General features: G+C 35.2%; 1 protein-coding gene across 1 annotated transcript in view; it reads left to right on the top strand.

The window, feature by feature from the left end:
* Positions 1-22,638, top strand: part of LOC142346286 (BBSome complex member BBS1-like) — a 176,788-nt gene that overhangs the window by 115,029 nt on the left and 39,121 nt on the right. Inside the window, exons 16-20 of the mRNA XM_075398800.1 lie at positions 5,947-6,067; positions 6,270-6,414; positions 10,309-10,478; positions 11,732-11,872; positions 19,528-19,614. Of these exons, the coding sequence (XP_075254915.1) occupies positions 5,947-6,067; positions 6,270-6,414; positions 10,309-10,478; positions 11,732-11,872; positions 19,528-19,614 (664 nt within the window). The remainder of the gene's footprint in view (positions 1-5,946; positions 6,068-6,269; positions 6,415-10,308; positions 10,479-11,731; positions 11,873-19,527; positions 19,615-22,638) is intronic.

Below are 22,638 nucleotides of genomic sequence, written 5' to 3'. Positions count from 1 at the left end.
TCAATGCCAGCAACTTCAACAATGTCACTAAATACACTTGATCGATTCAACACAGAAGAAGAACTGAACAACCAAGCTCAATCCCGAGAGGAGAGTATGCTTTAAATTCTTGAAAGTCTTATATAGTTTGACAAGTATTATCCTTTTAATCGTTTAAGTATCCTTTCACTTATTAAGTTCTCCGAAGTGCCTATATTCAAAATCCGAAGTGCTTAAATTCATGATAATAACCAGTGCTTTAAACCATTCATTCAACCAGTATCCTTCTTCTACTCCTTCTCAAAGTTTAAGCCATTATTTAACGAATTAACTATGATTATTTTCAGTGCAAATCTTAACGCGTTCTCTCAACCTTATTTTTATCTAATGTTCTCTATCTTTATTCTGAATTAGCGCATCTTAACCTCTTAAATGTTCCTTAACAACCTTATTTCTCGCCTTAACTTTGTTCATTTTAACCTTTATCTCTATGTGTCTTAACTTAATCTTTACTTCTCTTAACTTCCTTAATTGTCTTTAACTTAAATGCTTTCGTTCAAAAACTCTTTTCTAAAAACACCTAAATTGGGTGGCTCCAACAAAAACATATGTATATCCTCTTACTCGTGCAGATTATATGTTTTATAGAAAAATTGTAAAACCCTGTTCCTTCTCAAAATTTTTATGGAAAATTTTCATAAAGTCCGGTTGTGTCACGCCCCTATTTCGTCCCTCATAGTTACGTGATATTCCTTATAATATCCATAAATAATTGCTATAAATTTCATTTAGTTTCAAGGCCATATATAGCCAGTATTTCCATCTAGGCCTGTAACCCCTAATTTGTGTATGTTTATGAAAAATAACCGCAGATTGACAGTTTACTGATAAACATATCAAGTGCCTAAAAGCCTCAATATTTACTTTTTTGAGTTTCTTGAAGATAAATTCGCATAATTAGTAAATAACTTCACGAGAGAGTATGTACTTGGTGCAGTAATTATTCTGATAAAGTAGGTGCTAATACGGAACTTGCATATGTACTTAACAAACATCAAGAGACGTACAAAAGCCGGAAATTGCCCAACTTATTGATCAGTAAATATTTGCGAAGGACCAATACAACTCAAGGTACAGCCCTGCGGAACTTATGATCACCAGAACACCGGAGAACCAGCCTGACAATCAGTTGATTAACATCTTTGAAAAACTTGATATAACTTGAGAACTTCTTGCTAATAAATATTGATTAATTCGAGTTGAAATAATTAAAGATTGAACTGGAAAATCTTTATAAATTACTAAGTCAAATCAGGCTTCCTAAGAGCACAGTTTTGGATAAACAAAACTTCAAATTTCAAGGCAAACTAGTGGATATATCGCGCATCCGAACCGCTCCATATCCGCTAAAAACCGCACTGTGAAACATCTAAATAAGTCCTTGAAAAATGACAATTTTTCACATTATTTACTGCTAATATTAACCTCTGAAAACACCATGAGGAACGCTCTTAAAATCAGTGCGTAACAATTATCTAATATTATTAGTAAGAGGACTCATCGAAATTAAATAATAGGTTGCTAATGAGAAATAGAGGAATATAGTTGGCAGTTTGAGGAATTTAGTTGGCCGTTTGAGTTCATAGTCAGCAGTTGTTCTTTGATGTTGATCCTGTCTTTTCAAAAAAAATTGAATTTTTAGTGTTGCTTGTTTGTTGTTCTTGTGTTGTTTTATTGTTTAGTCTCTTTAGTGACAGCTCTCATTTGACTTATAAAGCGGAGTAAATTATTGTCATTTCATAAATTAATACAATTCTTTGACTTGTATTTCAGGACTTCTCCTGCTAGGTTTTTTTAATTCGTTGTCTCCATCGATTTTTCCTGCGAACATTGACTTTTTCATTTTCAGTGTCTTCTACTGCTTTACAGTTAAAATTTTTATGCTTGACGTCATTTGTTCTGCTTTTAGGTCATTTGCTTGACTTACATCACTCAAAAAATACTTCTGGACTCAAGTTTTAAAGCTTAATAGCGGGCATCTAAGTACTGCCAAACGTATATGCCCTAATTCTTGAGTTTTAGTCTTTAGTTTGATATCAATTATTAATTTTGAAAAGGATCTGTTAGGGTTTTTTTCCTTATACAGCGTATGTGTCATAAAAATGACAGACCCACTCTAAACCAAAAAGTCTAGTGGTCTATTGAAGGACCGGTGGTCAATCTGTATAACTTATTTCATTAGTTGTTTCAACTCCATGGAAGGCCACATATCTGCGGGCTCTATTATTGCAATTTTTCGCCTGATCGTTTTTGAACTGTGTTGTATAACATTTTTGTCTTCTCAAGTGACTTTTTCACGCCTCACTTCATTTTGAGTGATCTCAATGGCTCTTTTTCTTTATTGCTATTATTTAACCGATTGTGGTGTGTGTGTGTGTGTGTGTGTGTGCGTGCGGTGGGCTTGGGGTGAAAATCTATCCGTTGTAGCTTTGTGGTTATGACGTTAGAGTGTTATCCTGGAGGTTGATTGTTCGAATCTCTATGAGGTCAGAGTTTTGGCACCCATAATTTTTATCCTAAATACGTAATTTAAATTGCCAACCCCACCCCCTCTCCCTCTTATTGTTCCAGAAAAATTCTTCTTCCATTGGAAGGTTGGTAAACTTTGTTATATTATTACCTTCAAGGCCGTTAGTTTTTTTCTAGAAACTATCCAGTGACCCATATTTAAGCCTCTCAAAAAATTAAGTTGACATCTGAAGATCGCAGAACTCAATAAAGGACAGGTTTTCAATGAAATTCAATAATGCAACTTTGTGGGCGTAATTTTTGGCGTTTTTTATTCTCGGGGGGCCAATAAAGCTTCATGAAAGCTTGTGTGAGGTTTGCTGGGTTTACTCGAGGGTTGCTGGGTATTCTTTTTCAAGATTTTAGCTTCAAAAATTTTAGCAATGCTATTTTTTTGTTTCTCCTTTAAACTCGTTAAACACTGTTTGTCGCTTTGGCCGGCATTTTCCAGTTGGTCTGCCTGCCGGATACAGTGTTTTTTTAGTTTTCATTCAGTTATTTGGATTGAACTTCATGACTTCTCGCTATGTTTTAAATCTGCTAAGCTGTAAGCTGAGCGGAGCTATATTGCGGTGATCTTGGTTTTTTTACGACTCGAAGAGGTTTTTTTTACTGGAAGTACGATTTTTAACCTAAAAGGGAAAGTGATTAAAATTGCCGTGTGAACAAATTGTTTTCTGAGCGATAGAATTTTTTTGATCATACGCTGCGTTTAGTGAATGACTTTTTGACTTTGAAAAGTAGTTTCTCTACCTCTCTACATCGATGTAATTTTGTTTTTACAAAATTGTATATATAATAATCCGATTTTGGTACTATTTGTTCCAATTTATGTCAGTTTTTTGTTTGTATTTTAGTTTTAATTACTAGAAATAGTCTTTTCGTGCAACATGAGGGACTTTAATTTAGTTTCAATAAAAATTCAATCATTTTTGGGCGTTAAGTTTGAAAAACAGTTGAAATTGTATTCATAAATGCGGTCTTAAGAGTTTTTTGACCATATTTTGCAAAATGTTTAGTGTTTCGTAGGTTTGAATTCTGCTTTTTTTGTTCTCTTCAGAAAAATAGATGTTTGTCTCGGATGACTCGTTATCTTTTCGCTTCTCTGTCTCGATTGGTGAGCAATGAAATCTATTCGTTTTTCTTGATTTTTTAATTTGGTTTTTAACTTTCAAGAATTAGTTTTTTTGTTACGGTGTTCCTTACACTGTGTCTTTGTATCGTCCTAGTTTTGTCCTGTCAGCTTCATTCGTATTCGTTTTTTGATTTTTTCAGTTGTTGAAAATTGAATGATTTCAGCTTTTTATTAGATTTTCTCTGGTTTGCAATTAGTTGCATTCAACATAAGACAGTACTGATAATTTGCTAGGAAGCCTTTTCCAAAATTTCCAACTATTAGTATTTATTGCAGTTTTTTTCCGGCCTTGGTATTGTTTTTAAACGACTTTTTGCCTTTGAATATTTTTCTGTTGCTGCTTATGTCTTTTCTATGATTAGTTCAGTTTTTGAATAAGTATTAAATCATGTTGTTCTTTTGAATAGAGCATATATACGACAAGTATTAAGTATGTGTTTTTCTTGTCTTAGTTGCATTGATTAGAATTTTTTGTGTAGTGGTTTTCTGTTTCTTAAATTTGTGCCTTCTATTTTGAAGAATTTAGCTTAGTTTCTAAGATCATTATCTGCCATTTGCTTTAACGATCTTTTTTAGATTAAAATCATAAATTATTTGAGGGCAATTGATAGTGTGACTTTTTTAACGTTCTGAAACGTTTTCAATAAAAAAGTTGCTGCATTTCGTTTCTCTTGGTGACAGTGGTTAAAACTTCACCAATTTTTATATCAGACCTGGAGTGGTAATGATTTTAATACAAATTGTAACGGCTTCAATTGCAATTGCTGTTTTTTGTGAAGTTTTGATGCTTCGAGTCGCTTCCGGAATTCTTCCAGCTACGTTTTTTTTTCTGTTTCGTCTTCTGACGCTCTTTTTCGTTTAACATTTGTTCACACAGCAAGGCTGAAAATTCTTATTTTCTGTGCGTCGTCTTCCTCTCCCTAACGGCCTTTGCGCGCATGACTTCCTTTCTCAATCTCTCCCTAGCAAAGGTTTTAAGTTCATTTGCGTGATCAGATTTTGATCATACGTGACTTACCTCTCAATAAAATGACCTCTCACTTTAAAACTTATGTTTAATTTTAATTAGTTTAATGTCAAATGTACTCATATATGCAGTAAAGGTCCCTAATTAAAGGCTTTTGCGGAATGAATGCTAGCAAGCTTTGTTAATTTATCGCTGAGTGTTTTTTAAAACCTAGCTTTTTTACCTAGCTTTTTGATCGGCGTCAATTTTTTTCCAATTTAAAAAAAACACTAAAGTCAATCCATTATTGCTGTGAAAAACCAATGAGTAGAATGCGCAAAACAAAATAGCAGTGCAAAGTATCAAGGATAATAGCAATGTCATTAATAAAAAATTTTTATTTCTTCAAAATTGGAACCCAAGAAAAGTTAGTTTTTAAACCTTACATGTTTCCAAGATAAACAATCCGATATCTGCATGCAAGGGTCTCTTTTAATTTCCTCAAAAATTTGATTAAATTTTTGTTTTTTGAATGTTTTTTCGTTTTTTCTTAAGAGACAAGGTAAAGAGTTCCAGTCCTGTAAAGCTTTTCTAACGAATGAATTTTTAATTGCTCTCAAACGAAGTTTGTAGCAATTATATTAGTCCTGGTGGTCTTTTTTATGCGATTTTTCGCTTGACCAATTTTTCGTCTGACGCTTTTGACTTTTCGTCCTCAAAAACGGGATAAACAGGTAGCGCCCAGCGGTCATTAAGTGCTCTTAGAGCTTTTCAGCTCTGTTTCAGCTCAAACTGTTTTGGAGACTTATACTTATGGTGTGAAGGGCGGTTCTTTGAGGTTGAGACACCCCCCCCCCCTTGTTGGCCCCCCCACCCCCACTATTGCCTCCACCCATCCCACCCCCCCCCCCCCACCGCGCTGTTGCCCCCCCTCCAAACCCAGTGTTGCCCCCCCATCAGCCCCCCGTGGCTAGCTTCTGACGAAGCCAACCGCTCGCCGGTCGTTTGAGAGCGATTCGCCCGACGTTAGTCGGTTATGTTCTAGTTTTGAGCTTTTGAATTTATAGCCCCAGTACTTGAGAGTCCAGTTCTTTCATATTTGTTGATTTGTGGTTTTAAGTTCACGGCCCCTGCTTTCATCAAATGCTGGCAGTTGGTTGGTTTTAATCTTCCAGATGTAATTTATTCGCTTTAATTTCAAAAAATAATGCATAGGTAAAATTTATAGGTATAAATCATAGGTATAATAATGCATAGGTATAATGCAATCGGTTAGATGATTTTCGTACTCTTAGGGAAACCTATTCGGTTTGTTCAGGGAGAAATTTCTGGTGGGGATTCTGGACACGGGTGAGCACAATGTAGTAGCCATGAGGTTTGGCCAGTTCGGAAGAGAAGAGGGCGCACTTATCACTGTTAACTCCAACGGAGCACTGAAGGTGAGTTCACTTGTCTTCACATCTTTCAGTGCCGCATCAACTCCTGAAATAAAGAGGTACATGATGAGAGACGTAAAACGTTAGTAAGTCATTTTCTGAATTATATAAACAATAAGAATTATATAAACAATGAATTATATAAAGAATCATCTAAACAATGAGTGATTGTTTTGTGTTAAAACATTTGTTTATGCCTTCTCAGGTTCAGTTGTTGAGACGAGTGGCCAAATTCAACGAGAGGGAGGTTGTAGGAGGAGCCCCACCTGAACAAAATGTGAGACTGAATATTCCCAAGAAGACTAAACTGTATGTTGATCAGACCACTAGAGAGAAGGAACATTCTGCTGGTAAGATCCATCATCCAATCATCAATTTGTGATCCTTTTCACTGACTGTTTAACGGTACTCTTCAGTGTCGCAAAATGTTGAGAAATTATTTAATAAAATAATTATTAACTCGAATTTCCGCGCATGCTTTTGAAGATAGAATTCTATTAGCTCTTACTGAATTAGCCAATTTAGTACACAAAGTTAGCGTTACTTAGCGTTTTATGATGATATCTTTGTCCTCCCTTTCTTGTTTCTCTCCTGGACGCTCAAGCTCATGCAGTTATTAATAGCCACGAAGCGATATCCGAGGCTATTATTGGCCTTTTCTTGGTTTTTTACAATTCAAAGAATTTGAATTGTATTGGGGCGCTGTGTTTTTTTTAAGATGTGTTCACACATTTTTCAATGACTTTGATCTTTGCATTGTACATTATGAATAGACGCTGTCAGCCTCTCGCGGCTATTATTTAGGCAGTCTCCTTGTATACAATTCAAAGATTTTGAATTGTATTGGGGCGCTGTCTTTTTTTAAGATCTGTTCACACATTTTCATGATTTTTGAAGTCAAATTGGAGTAGTGATTTTGGTCACGCCGAAACAGGAAGTGGAACGAAAAAACGAGTGGTTTTGCGGTGTGAAATTTTTTGCTCTAATTTTAAAGTAAATTGAGAAATTAGTGTTTGAACAAAAGTTCGCTCTCTCGCTAGAGGTTTTTGTTCACATGCGGCAATTTCACTTTAATTTTTGCCGTTTTCGTTTTTTGAATCGGATTTTTTTCTAAATGGTTTTCCCAGTACACTCATAGTTAATTATAGGCTTAGTGTTTTGTTTGAACCAAATTTCCATTTCTCGCTAGTGGTTTTTTTGTTCAGATGCGGCATTTTGACCTTGAATTTCATTTTTTTCATTTTATCTAATTTTGTTTAGAAATGGTTTTCCCAATTCATCGTAGTCCGTTCTAGGTCTAGTTTTTCTGATGAAAATTCTTTGAATTTTCATCTCCTTGTATGTCTCCTTGTATGTTGATCAGACCACTAGAGAGAAGGAACATTCGGCTGGTAAGATCGATCATCCAATCATCAATTTGTGATCCTTTTCACTGACTGTTTAACGGTACTCTTCAGTGTCGCAAAATATTGGGAAATTATTTAATAAAATAATTATTAACTCGAATTTCCTTGCATGCTTTTGAAGATAGAATTCTATTAGCTCTTACTGAATTAGCCAATTTAGTACACAAAGTTAGCGTTGCTTAGCGTTTTATGATGATATCTTTGTCCTCCTTTTCTTGTTTCTCGCCTGGACGTTCAAGCTCATGCAGTTATTAATAGCCGCGAAGCGATATCCGAGGCTATTATTGGCCTTTTCTTGGTTTTTTACAATTCAAAGAATTTGAATTGTATTGGGGCGCTGTGTTTTTTTAAGATGTGTTCACAAATTTTTCAATGGCTTTGATCTTTGCATTGTACATTATGAATAGACGCTGTCAGCCTCTCGCGGCTATTATTTAGGCAGTCTCCTTGTATACAATTCAAAGATTTTGAATTGTATTGGGGCGCTGTCTTTTTTTAAGATCTGTTCACACATTTTCATGATTTTTGAAGTCAAATTGGAGTAGTGATTTTGGTCACGCCGAAACAGGAAGTGGAACGAAAAAACGAGTGGTTTTGCGGTGTGAAATTTTTTGCTCTAATTTTAAAGTAAATTGAGAAATTAGTGTTTGAACAAAAGTTCGCTCTCTCGCTAGAGGTTTTTGTTCACATGCGGCAATTTCACTTTGATTTTTGCCATTTTCGTTTTTTGAATCGGATTTTTTTCTAAGTGGTTTGCCCAGTACACTCATAGTTAATTATAGGCTTAGTGTTTTGTTTGAACCAAATTTCCATTTCTCGCTAGTGGTTTTTTTGTTCAGATGCGGCATTTTGACCTTGAATTTCATTTTTTTCATTTTATCTAATTTTGTTTAGAAATGGTTTTCCCAATTCATTGTAGTCCGTTCTAGGTCTAGTTTTTCTGATGAAAATTCTTTGAATTGTATGTCAGAACTTGTCTTGCTATGTTTGTTTTGTTTCGTCGTCTGACGCTCTTTTTCGTTTTACATTTGTTCGCACAGCAAAGCTGAAATTCAAAATTTCTGAATGACTTCTTCCTCTCACTAGCGGTATTTGCGCGCTTGACGTCATTTCTCACTCTTTTTAGCCAACTCTTTTAGGTTACTTGCGTGATTAGTTTTTGATCATACGTGGCTTACCTCACTCAATAAAATGACTTTTGCACTTTAAAATTTAACTTTAATTTGAATTAGTGTAAGGTCAAAGGAACCCGTATGTGTAATAAAGGTCCCTAATGAAAAGGTTTCTGCGGAATGAAGTTTAACGGTCTTTATTAATTTATCGATGAATGTTTTTTACATAAGGGTTTGAGCGGCGTCGATAAGTTTTTCAACTTATATCTGTTTGTTTCGATCTCTATTATGCAGAACGCAAGTCTATTCTTTCGCAGCTATTCCGGTAATCTACCGGCTTTGTTTAATTGTTAAATATTTCAGGTAAATTTAACTCAACGGCTTTGCTATTTGATTTTTTCTTGGTTCAATTTTCTCCCGTTAAGATTTTAATCCGCCAACTAAGTTCTCGGCAGTTTACAACTTAAACTCAATTCAAAATTTGGTTTGAAATTTTCATTTGAAATCTTCATTTCTGGTCGATATAATGCTCTAACGCCATTGGTGACATATTTTTTAGGCCATTGGTGACATTTTGTCAACTTCTTCTGTCAAGTTAAGACGCAATTGACTTCAGACTCAAACTTGAATCGAGTTGCTGTTTTGTCTAACGGTTTACGGAGCAAACGGGAAATGAAAATGTTTGATGGTAACCTCTATATTATTTTTCTGACCATTTTAACTGTTTTATTATTAGTTCTAACAGTCAATTCTGAGGTGTTGCTAATGATGCTTTAAAGAATCAAAGCTATTGTTTCAGTTCTGAGCTAGTGCTTTCTATGACATACAATGTCCTTGTCAATTTTTGTGAACTTTGCTAGTGTTTGCTTGTATAATGAGTTTTGCTAGTATTTGTTGTACTTATTGTCCTAAAATTTACTCTCATTAATGACAGGTCTCATCAGCAGCTAAGGAGGATGTAGCTGTTATTGCATATGTGACTTTTACACTTTTTGAAGTATTAGCAAGTTTTGAGTTTTTGTTTCATCATTTAGTCTCCTTAATGAAAGTTTTCATCGGTTTCTAATTAGGTTGATGTTGATTGAAATAACTGTTTCAGTCCGTAGCCATTGCTTGCTGTGACTTTTAAAATAGAATTTTGAGAATTTTTGTCAAAATTTTCTGTTTTGCTGTCCTATCGTTCTCCTAATAAAGACAGGTCTCAAGGGTCACTAATGAGGATTACGTTGGTTGAAATAATTTTTCTAATACACCAGAGGTCGGTGGCTCGAACCGATCCTTGATAGGAGTTTTTGCACCCATAAAAAATTATCTAAGCTACAGCCCCTCCTGAGTGATATTGCCCCGACTGTAGTTGAGAGCAATTTGTGTGACGTAAGTCGGTTGATGTTTGTGTTCTTGTCGCCAAAAATGTAACTTTTTGTGACCTAACGATACTGTAAACAGAGAAGTAACGAAGGGATGATTTATAACGATCTTCCCTATTTGAATGGAGAAAATGAGAATGAAGTCTCTTAAGATTTTCACACTTTTCATGCAGATGATTGTTACAGAGCAAAATTGTGCTGTAGTTAGCTTTTCGATACCGTAGCGTAAAATTGCTCTAAGGTGCAATTATAAAGTCCCTGTACTTAAATGCGAGTGCTAAAAAACAGTGTTTAGTGAAAAACCCCAACCGAGGAATTTGAAACTTGGTTTAAATTTCACTTGGTGTTTGTTTTTTTAGAGATCTACCGGGCGTTCCAGCGTGACTTGGTGAAATTGAAGCTTACAGTTGCTCAAAATTATCGCAAGGCACTGGATAAAGCCCTGACTCCCATGAGTCATTCTAGTGTGGATGGGCCAATTGGATCAGCACATGGGGACACCCAAGCTTCTGTAAAACTATCTGCTCAGGTCACTAACATTCCAGATTTGTTGTTAAAAGGCTAAGTCAATTATAAAATTTAATGTACAAACCTTTTCGCTATATCAAGCATCATCAGGCAATATGCAACTTAAAGTTATTCTATTTACAATTAAAATGATTTCAATTCAAATAATAAACAAAACAGTAAAATAACAGTAAAATCGGAATATTGTTTATCGGTAAAACAAAAATTTCTGTAATTTCGTTTTCCAATTCATTTTTTATTTTTTATTCAAGATTGTTGAATTTAGATTTTTGAAGTTGACTTTCTTTGACATATTAACTTTCTACCGTTTCGGTAACATTTTGTAACATTTCAATGTTTTGATTATAGATTTGAACTATAATTTAATAGTAAGAGAAACTGAGAAGAAACTATGTGCAATTTTGTTTCAATCATCAGTCACATCCTGATTAAAATTTGGATTAAGCAGTTTAGAAGTCCTTATTTGTTGTCTGCTAATTAACTGCTAAATGGTTTCGAAATATCAAGTTTTTCATTCAACGGAAACAAAATGATTTGCTTAAACCGCAATTTTTGCGGCTTCAAAAATGTAACCCAGATGCGATAGATTGCCTGAATGAGCGAGATGATCTGCGATATGGACTCAATTTACACCACACGATAGGAATGTTTTTAAATTCATCAATTAAACCTGAACAAATTGGGTTTTCTGTTGCCGCTGACGTGCATTTCATTGGAGTGGGACGTTTTGATCTGAATTCTGTGGCTGTTTTTGCTGATAGAAAAGCTATACGCAATAATAACAAGTTTAAGGTCCAATGTTGATTATTTGCTCTTGAACGAAGTTAGTAGCAATTATTGTAAACGTGTTCGTCTTTTTATGCAAATTTTTTGCCTGACCATTTTGCGCTTTTCTTCTAGAACATTCTTTGACTTCTCAACTGACTTTTCACACTTTCGTTCTTCATTTTTGAGTGATCTCTATTGCTCTCACTCCGAAGTAAAACTTGCTGAGAAAATAAAATCGATTGCAGCGTGTTAACAAGAGGGGCCAAGAGTGGGTAGTGCTGCTGTTGAGGGATCGGAAGGAATGGTGAAGATTGGTTCGAATCCCGGCGTGATCAACTATTTTTGCACCCATGAAGCAAAAATTTATCTAGGCGACAGCCCCCGAATCAAATTGCATCGCCTGTCGTTCGAGAGCAATTCTTCCGACATTAGTCGGTTTGTTTCTTATAGTGGGTTTATGATTATACTTGATTGTGTTTGTTACAGGTGCAAGGAATTGGCCCAACGTTCAAACTGATTCTGGGCATTCAGAACACTTCGAGTGGTGGAAATGGGACTCTGCAGGACCTCTTTGTCCTATTTAGATACGATCACTCGCTCTACGATGTCAAGCAGAAACTTATACAAGTGAGTGTATAATAATGATATTATGGTATAAGTTATGGTACTGTAGATCTCTTCATGAGGAAATTTGGATGCATATTTTGTAAAAATCGTTATAATCAGATCATTATAAAAAGATGAGAACTACATACTAGACTCACTTTTTTTTTGTTCAGAGAGTTTTCGACTTTTACTGGCATCCCGGACTATATGTAGTATCATATTAAATATTTCTGCATCCAAATTTCTGCTGATCAAATTGTTTGAGCTGATCAAAACACCATTAGTTATTAAATACCCGCCCATCGAATTTGTGTGGCCATCTTTTGATTTTTTTGTGCTTTAGAAGTGGTTTTAAAACTCCAAACAAAGATATTCCTGTTGTTTACTCTGAACTTTTGAAAAATGTATAATTGCTCTCGAACAAAGTTTAATGCTTACGAATGCTCCAACGAAGTTTAAGTCTTTTATTGCAAAATTTTTGCTTGACCGTTTTGTCTAGAACATTTCTTTTCTCGATTGACTTTTGCACGCTTGAATTCTGGATTTTTGCGTAACCTTGCTCTTATTCAGTAATTAGGTTTTCTGCGATTGTAAGATAAGCAATTACGAGGACACGATAGCCGAGTGGGCCACTGTTTAGGTTAGTACGTCGGAGGTCGCGGGTTCGAACGTCTCTCCGGTCGGAAATTTTTGCACCCATAACAAGCTATCTAGGCTGCAGCCCCCTCTGAATTTGATTGCTTCGCCTGTTGTTTTGTCAGGGTTTAGCGGTTTGTCTTTATAAAAATTTGAAAACAAATTGAGGATATCATTTCAGCATGCAAAGTTGAGTAATTTATTTTCTTCCAAACTTTAAATAGTTCTTTTTTACGATAGTTGAGCTGAGTTGTTATTGGCCTTCAACTTTTTTCAAAATGTTCTGAATTTGAATTGCATAGGGGAGTTGTCTCTAGGATCTGTTCGCACACTTTGATTATTTTAAAAGTCAAATAGCAGTGGTGAATTTGGCCATGCAGAAGCCGAAAATAGAGCGGGAGAGAGAGAGAGTTGTTTTGAGGCATCAACTGTTTTTACTAGTAAGCTTTATGTAGAGTGAATAAACTTGTTCAGGTGTGGAAACTTGCTTTCTGTTTTGAATATTTTGCGAGTTTTTTTAAATGTTCTATTTTTAATACCCGCATCAGCTTCTCAGCAGGCTATTATAGCGCTCCTATTTATTTTTATTACTTCGACGAATAAAAATTTTTCGCTCTACCTAGGTTCACATCTTGTTAAAAATTTTGTGTGAAATCTTTTTGACTTCTCTAGGCTAGTTTAACTCTTCTCTCATTCTACTGAAAGTGCTTCTAGGCAGCAGTTGTGCAGCAAAGCAAGTCAAAATGAACTGAGTCAGTATCAAAAAACGGAATCAGATTTAGAAACGGGATAAACTCATAAAGCCCAGTTTTAGATGCCCGTTTCTCGAACTTGTTCTTATAGGTCTTAGTTACCATCTCTAATGCTTATTGGTATTGATACTAGCTCCTGTTTTGTCTCACTATGAAAAGGGAGTATGTTCACCTACAAATTGACATCAAGATAGTTTGCATTGTTTTTTCTACAAAAATCTTTTTTTAATAGCCGCACAGCGATAGCTGAGGCTATTATTGGCCTTCTCTTGGTTTTTTTTGTTTCGTCGTCATGATTTTTGTTACGACCATATGACGTCACAGCCATTTTTTGTTCATTCGTTCATGCAATTTCAACTGAATTTTGACGTCATTTTTCGCTCTTAGTGGAGCGAGTTTTTTTGTTCATGCGCGTGATTAAATTTTAGGTCACACTTGACTTACCTCACTCTCAAAAATGACTTCCTCACTTTGAAATTGACTTTTATTTACTTTAATTCAAAGAGATAAGGTCAAATGGGTGTGTATCACTCTAAATGAAGGTTATTTGAGATCAGCTAATAGAGGCAGCAATAACTTATACAGATTTTAAATCAAAATATAACAGATCAGCCTTCAATGAAAAGACGAATTTTTTTGGTCTCTCTTTTTTTAGACCGCCGATCTACGAATCTATTGCGGCTAATTTCTGGCAATCTGCCAGCTATGTTTTTTTCATTTTTTTCTCTTATTTCAATAGTGATTACGGGAATCAACGGCGGCTATTTTCCGGCAATCTGCCGCGTATGTTTCTAAATGATTTTCAAAGTCTTTCAGTCATGAACTTTTCGATAATATTGTGTGCGTATCGTCTTTTTTCACATCCATTGGAACTGATTTTTTCATTCGCGTTGTCACTCAATTTTTGGGCATTTGCGATTTACCGCAAGTTTAAATTCACATTTGTCTCTCATGTGGATTTTGGATATAAAAAGATGACTAATTGTTTTCGAATGAGAGGCAGTTATTGTAAACAAATTTTTTGCGTTACAGTTTTTCGTTTTTCTTCCAGAATAATATTTGACTTCTAAAGTGACTTTATCACACACTTCATGATTTTTGAGTGATTTCAATTGCTCTCACTCCGAAATAAAGTTTTTTGTTCAAAGAAAACCGATTGTTAGAGAAGCAAAGACAAATCCCTGATAGGTGACTGGTTAATACCTCCGTCGAGGAGAGGGAACCGGAGTCAGGTGGTCAGGGTTCCAATCCTGACGTTGACTGATGGTTTCACACCCATTAAGAAAAAGTTATCGACGCTATAGCCCCTTAATTAAATTGCGCCGCCTGTCATTCGAGAGCAATTTTTCCGACTTTAGTCGATTTATGTTTTAATGTCAAATAGGGATATGTTATTAATTGCTCTCGAACGAAGTTTGTAGCAATTATTGTAAACGCGTTGGTCTTTTTTATGTTGATTTTTTGCTTGATCGTTTTTTCGCTTTTCTTCTTGAACATTCTTTGACTTCTCAAGTGACTTTTTCACGCTTTCGTTCTTAATTTTTGAGTGACCTCTATTGTTCTCACTCTATAGTAAAGCTTGTTGCTATTATAAAATTGATTGCAGTTTAGAAACAATGGTCTGATAGGCGAGTGGGCAGTGGTACTGGCCAGGTATCGGGAGGTCAATGGTTCGAATCCCGACGTGGGCAAAAGTTTTTACATCCAGAAAGAGAAATTTATCCAGGCTACAACCCCTGAATTAAATTGTCTCGCCTGCTTTTCAAGAGCATTTGTACGATGTTAGTCGGTTTATGTTTCTAATTGCGGTTGCTCGCTTGAGAAGTTGAATTCAAAACAATGACCGTGTCCGAATGAAATTGTTGAACACATTTAAACTTTTTGACACGTTTAACATAATTAGCTGTAATCCTCTTCCGTTTTTAATAGCCACCGTCAGCCCCTCAACGGCTATTATTTTGGCGCTCTCCTTTTTAAAATTCGCTTTACATTTTGTATCATGTTTTTCGGTTTACTTAAGTCGCGATTTTTACGTTTGACCTCTGACTTTTCACTCATTTTCAACTGAATGGCTTTTAAAGTCTTTCACGTATTGAATTACGCAATGCAAAGAATACGGTCAAGATCACAAGAGCAAAATCAAAAGAAACGAGATGAACTTATAAAGCCCTTTTGGAATCCAGTTGAAACTGCCAGCCGAATAAGAACTTTTTGACACTTAAAAGAAAATTTTCTGTTTCAATCCCGATGTGCATCAAACGCGTCAACGGTGGCTATTTGCCGGCGATCTGCCGGCTGTTTGCATCTTGACCGTTTCAGTCCCAATGAAGGAGCGGCTGTTCAGTCGGTCTATATGGGGGTAACCTCTTATCTTTAGTTTTTTAAGAAACCGATAATCAAAACGGCTTTATTATTAATTGCTCTAAAACAAAGTTTGTAGCAATTATATTAATCCTGTCGGCCTTTTTTATGCGATTTTTCGCTTGGCCGATTTTTCATCTGACCCATTTGACTTCTGGTCCTTAAAAACGGGATATAGGTAGCGCCCAGCTGGCACTAAGTTGCATTAGACGCGCTTAGCCGCGTTTAGTTGTCCTTCAAGTGCTTAGTGTGATGAAGCTACCGAATATAGCAAGTCTTTTAAAAAATTTTTGAGATTTTTCTACGTTCATTCAGCCTCAAGACCAAGGAATCTCCTCTAGGGTTTGATAATAGGTTACTGCATAGTTTCTACATTTAATGGATTATTTTTCAAGATCATCATATCACGAATTTAATCAATTTTTTTCAAATATTTTTTGATTTTTTTCTCCGGCACCAGGGACCTCTTCCAAGGTTTGATAAAAAGCTGCTGCATAGTTACTGGATTGTTTAGCAGTTTTTTAAGGACTCGAGTTGTGCATTTTTTTGATAAAATTTATTTTTTTCAAATTTTCGAAAAATTGTTATGTTCCAAGTTTTTGGATCTTTGTGATTCGGTGAAACTATTTAAGGCTTGAAATAGGATGCTGGATAGTCTCTTGAGACAATTAGATGGCTCTGAAGATATCAATATTACAAATTTTGGCAAGATTTTGTTAAAATTTGCAATTGTTTTAAAACTTTTTTTTGAATATTTGTGTCCTTTTCTGTGTTCAACAATTATTACTGGCCAACGAAAATTTTTAAGTCTTGCAGTTGGGTTTTTTGACAGAACTCCAGAGACAAAAAATGGTTTTAAACATTTTCATTGCGAATTGCGGAAACTTTTCTTATAAGTTTTTCATTTTCAGCTTTTTATATAAGTTGCAGAGTCGAATCTCATCATGGAAAATTTGAGCTAGCTCGCTCTCTCTCTCTCTCTCTCTCTCTCTCTCTCTCTCTCTCTGTTAGTTGCCGTTTCTTTCCTTCTCTTTCTCGTTTTCGAGTGCAAAATTTTTAAAGTTTTTGTTTTTGTCATTTTTGAATTTTTTTGGTTAGATCATTCTAAAGTTGAGTCGGATTAAAATTGATAAAGGTGTTTGCAAGACATGGGTACTTTATTGAACTTTAATAGCTATAAGTTTTGTTAATCTTAACAAAAACACGCAAATTTATACTGATTTTCACAATTTTTTTTCAGGTTTTTTTGAAAATTTTTGTCAATTTTTGTTTTTTTTTCAGCCCTAGGTGTCAAGGAACTTTCTCTATGTACTGCACAGTTTCTACTGGTTATGGAATGGTTTTCAACTTTTTAACATCAAGAGTTTAAAGCTTTTTTAAAACAAAACTGGCAATGTTCATTTTTTGACATTTCCAGACCCAGGGGCCATTAAACCTCCTTAAGGGTTTGATAATAAGTTACTGAAAAATTTTTATTGGGCATGTAATTGTTTTCAACTTTTTAATATCACAAATTATAGCAATTTTTTTGAAGTCTTTTTAAAAATTTTTGAGATTTTTTTAGGTTCCTTTAGCCTCAAGATACAAGGAATCTCCTCTAGGGTTTGATAATAGGTTACTGTTTAGATTCTAAATGTCTTGGAATGTTCAAAATTTTAATTTTACGATTTTAAGAAATTTTTAAAATATATATGCAGTTTTTTTCAAGTGAGTCATTTTTTAGTTCTCTCTGGCCTCAAGAACCAAGGAACCTTTGGGTTTGATAATAGGTTACTGCCTAGTTTCTAGATGTAATGGGTTATTTTTCAAGATTTTGATATCACAAATTTAAGCAATTTTTTCAAATTTTTTTGAATATTTTTGATATTTTTCTCCGGCACCAGGGACCTCCTCCGAGGTTTGATAATAAGCTGCCGCATAGTTAATTGATTGCATAGCAGTTTTTTAAGGACTCGAGTTTTTGCAATTTTTTGATAAAATTTTGTTTTTTTTTCAAATTTTCGAAAAATTGTTATGTTCCAAGTTTTCGGATATTTGTGATTCGGCGAAACTATTTAAGGCTTGAAATAGGATGCTGAATAATCTATTGAGACAATTAGATGGCTCTGAAGATATCAATATTACAAATTTTGGCAAGATTTTGTTAAAATTTGCAATTGTTTTAAAACTTTTTTGAATATTTGTGTCCTTTTCTGTGTTCAACAATTATTACTGGCCAACGAAAATTTTTAAGTCTTGCAGTTGGGTTTTTTGACAGAACTCCAGAGACAAAAAATGGTTTTGAACATTTTCATTGCGAATTGCGGAAACTTTTTTAATGAATTTTTCATTTTCAGCTTTTTATATAAGTTGCAGAGTCGAATCTCATCATGGAAAATTTGAGCTAGCTCGCTCTCTCTCTCTCTCCCTCTCTCTCTCTCTCTCTCTCTTTCTCTCTCTCTCTCTCTCTCTGTTGGTTGCCGTTTCTTTCCTTCTCCTTCTCGTTTTCGAGTGCAAATTTTTTAAAATTTTTGTGTTTTTTTGTCATTTTTGAATTTTTCTGGTTAGATCAGTCTAAAGTTGAGTCTGGTTAAAATTCATAAAGGTGTTTGCAAGACATAGGTACTTTATTGAACTTTTTTTGGCTATAAGTTTTGTTAATCCTAACAAAAATACGCAAATTTGTACTAATTTTCACAATTTTTTTTCAGGTTTTTTGAAAATTTTTTTTGTCAATTTTTGTTTTTTTTTCAGCCCTAGGTGTCAAGGAACTACCTCTATGTACTGCAATTTCTACTGATTTTGGAATGGTTTTCAACTTTTTAACATCATGAGTTTAAGCTTTTTTGACGAAACTCGCAATGTTCATTTTTTTTACATTTCCAGACCCAGGGGCCATTAAACCTCCTTACGGGTTTGATAATAAGTTACTGAAAAGTTTTTATTGGGCATGTAATCGTTTTCAACTTTTTAATATCACAAATTATAGCAATATTTTTGAAGTCTTCTTAAAAGTTTTTGAGATTTTTTTTAGGTTCCTTCAGCCTTAAGATACAAGGATTCTCCTCCGGGGTTTGATAATAGGTTACTGTTTAGATTCTAAATGTCTTCTAAATTTTTCTGTGGAAGTTTTGGATCTTTATGATCCTGTAAAACTATTGAAGGCTTGGAATAGGGATACTGTATAGTCTCTTGGGACAATGAGATGGTTCTGAAGATAGCAATACCACGAGTTTTTGCAATATTTTGTCAATGTTTGCAATTGTTTCAAAATTTTTTGAATGTTTGTGTCCTTTTCTGTGTTTAACGGTCATTACTGGCCAACGAAAATTAAGTCTTGCAGAGGGGTTACATGACATTATTTTAGAGACAAACAATAACTTTGAACATTTTCACTGCAAATTGTGGAAACTTTTTTTTGAATTTTGCACATTCAGTTTTTTAAATGAGTTGCAGAAATCTCATCGTGGAAAAAATGAGAGCTCTATCTGTTGGTTGGCGTTTCTTTCCTTCTCTTCCTCGTTCACGTTTTATCTATCGCACACTTTCTCTCTCTCTCTCTCTCTCTTTCCTTAACTCTTGTTGATGCGGCACTTCAGCTGCTGTTTTGTGGCGTGATGTCATCTTTTATCCTCACCTCACACCCTTTAATTTAAGCTAAAGCTAGCCTCACTAATGCTTGCCCACCCTCCCGCTCAATTAAGCTTTATCTAGCCTGCCTAGAAGCCACAGCTAGCTACCGTCGAAGCCAACGGCTCGCCAGTCTTTTGAGAGCAATTCGCCCGACGTTTGTCGGTTTTCTTTTTTGAACTCTGATGCTCAGATGCATTTTCACTATCATATGATCAGTCTGTATGTGTTGTATTTTGAATGGCATGTGTTGTGATGTACTGGGTTCCATGAGTATGGTCACTTGTAGTCGGGTACATTTGAGTGCTGTGTTTTTAGCCTGGTCTGTTGGTGCCTGGACTAGACTACAAGTTCGAGACATTTGTCCAGTGTCTGTCTCAACAGCCAGTCTCAGGGGACATTGAAGTTAGTAACTCCTTCCTTTTACATTATACATTTTCAATATGAAAACAAATTTTTAAACTTGTTTAAATAAGTTTGTGGTATACACCGTAGATAGCGCATGATACGAGAACGTTTAAAGAATTTTTAATTTGATTTTATCCAACGCAGGAAGTTGACTGTAGATGAACTTGACTCATACTGGGTAATGCAGATAAGCTGACCATAAAGTATGATGCTAGGAATATTGGAGGACGGGGGTTTAGTTGACCAGAAAGAAATAAGAAATTGAACCAGCGGCTTAGTTTTGATTGGTTGAGAACTGGTTGGCGAACCCGGGCCGAGGATTTTCCCCAAAAATAACGGGGAAAAGAGTGTAAAAAAAATATTTTTACACCGTTAGTGCTACCCTTAATAAGGGTGGAAAAAGTGTAATTTAAGAGTGTAAAAAAAGATTTAACGGTGGAATAACGGTGTAATTTCTTACGATTACACTCTTCTTAATTACACCTTTAACTTATTTATACACCCTTATTTTACACCATTAAATCTTTTTTTTACACTCTTCCACTCTTCTTCTTATAATTACACTCTTGTATTACACTTTTTCCACCCTTATTAAGGGTAGCACTAACGGTGTAAAAATATTTTTACACTCTTTACACTCTTTTCCCCGTTATTTTTCGGTAAAATCCTCGGATCGTAAACCGTCTCGAAAGCACGCGGTAGTCTAATCAGATGCACTAAATGAGTCAATAAATATATTTATAGCTACAGTAGTGTCGGAAATACCTCAATTAGATTTAAAAAAATCAACTCTTGAGATTTTTCCATTATGATTTGGGTGTGTTTCCCTCCTCCTTATCTCAACCGGGCTGGGGACCGGCTACGGCGGAGTTATGAACATTCAACTATGGGAGATTTTTGAGCAAAGCACTGGCCAAAAAACCAGGCCTAAACTCTATCTCCAAAACAAAATAAAAGCAAACAATAAAATAGCTAAGAACAGTCGGAAACAATAACAAAAACCTAATAAATTACAAAATATATTAAATAAAATAATATAAACAAAGAAGTAACTTTTTAAGTAAGCAAGCTATACCAGAAATTCTTTTTTTCCTAGATTCTATATACCCTAGGCATATTCATTACCGAGTTTGGTTTGATTTGAACAACTTCTTGGCCCAATAAAAGATAACTATAGTTAAAATTCGCTAATCGCGAAATTCGCAAATTTCCTTATGAAATACTAACTTTTTTCCTAGGCAAGCTATACCAAAAATTCTTTTTGTTTTGCACTCTAGATACACATGGGACACTCCATAGTGGGTTTGGATTGATTTGGACAACTCCTTGACCCGGCGAAAAAGACCTATTTTTAAAATTCTTTATTTGCGAAATTCGCAAATTTCCGTACGAAAAACTAACTTTTTTCCTAGGCAAGCTATAACAAAAATTCTTTTTGTTTTACCATCTAGATACCCATGGAATACTCCATACCGAGTTTGGTTCACTTTGGACAACTCTAAGACCTAATCAAAAAGACCTATTTTTCAAAATTATTTAAAATTAACTATTCGAATTAATCGGAAATTAACGTACGAAAAGCTAACTTTTTTCCTAGGCAAGCTATACCAAAAATTCTTTTTGTTTTACACTCTAGATACACATGGGATACTCCATACCGGGTTTGGATTGATTTGGACAACTCCTTGACCCGGCGAAAAAGACCTATTTTTAAAATTCGTTATTTGCGAAATTCGCAAATTTCCGTACGAGCAATTAACTTTTTTCCTAGGCAAGCTATAGCAAAAATTCTTTTTGTTGTAGACTCTATAAACACAGGAAATAGATCATACCAAGTTTGGTTCGATTTGAACAACTTCTTGGCCCAATAAAAAATAACTATAGTTAAAATTCGTTATTCGCGAAATTCGCAAATTTACAATCCGACCGAAGATTTTATGAACCAGACCGAAGAGAACCCAAAAAATCGACGGCACGCCATCTACGTCCCCAACATGAGGTGCACAAAATCCCAGCGGGGGGGGAACCGACTAACCGGCGTCTCAACGGGGCAGGGGGGGGGAGTGCACCTCATGCGGGCCCGAGGCCCTCAGCTTAGAATAATAGTAAGACTGAAATAGACTTTGCTAGGCAAGCAATACAAAAAAATACTTTTTGTTTTACCATCTAGATACCCATGGAATACTCCATACCGAGTTTGGTTCACTTTGGACAACTCTCAGACCTAATCAAAAAGACCTATTTTTCAAAATTATTTAAAATTAACTATTCGAATTAATCGGAAATTAACGTACGAAAAGCTAACTTTTTTCCTAGGCAAGCTATACCAAAATTTTTTTTGTTTTACACTCTAGATACACATGGGATACTCCATACCGGGTTTGGATTGATTTGGACAACTCCTTGACCCGGCGAAAAAGACCTATTTTTAAAATTCGTTATTTGCGAAATTCGCAAATTTCCGTACGAGCAACTAACTTTTTTCCTAGGCAAGCTATAGCAAAAATTCTTTTTGTTGTAGACTCTATAAACACAGGAAATAGATCATACCAAGTTTGGTTCGATTTGAACAACTTCTTGGCCCAATAAAAAATAACTATAGTTAAAATTCGTTATTCGCGAAATTCGCAAATTTACAATCCGACCGAAGATTTTATGAACCAGACCGAAGAGAACCCAAAAAATCGACGGCACGCCATCTACGTCCCCAACATGAGGTGCACAAAATCCCAGCGGGGGGAAACCGACTAACCGGCGTCTCAACGGGGCAGGGGGGGAGTGCACCTCATGCGGGCCCGAGGCCCTCAGCTTAGAATAATAGTAAGACTGAAATAGACTTTGCTAGGCAAGCAATACAAAAAAATACTTTTTGTTTTACCATCTAGATACCCATGGAATACTCCATACCGAGTTTGGTTCACTTTGGACAACTCTAAGACCTAATCAAAAAGACCTATTTTTCAAAATTATTTAAAATTAACTATTCGAATTAATCGGAAATTAACGTACGAAAAGCTAACT

Source organism: Convolutriloba macropyga, chromosome 9, assembly GCF_964194025.1.
Source record: "Convolutriloba macropyga chromosome 9, txConMacr16.3, whole genome shotgun sequence".
Taxonomy (NCBI): domain Eukaryota; kingdom Metazoa; phylum Xenacoelomorpha; order Acoela; family Convolutidae; genus Convolutriloba; species Convolutriloba macropyga.
This window is presented reverse-complemented; position numbering and strand designations above follow the sequence as displayed.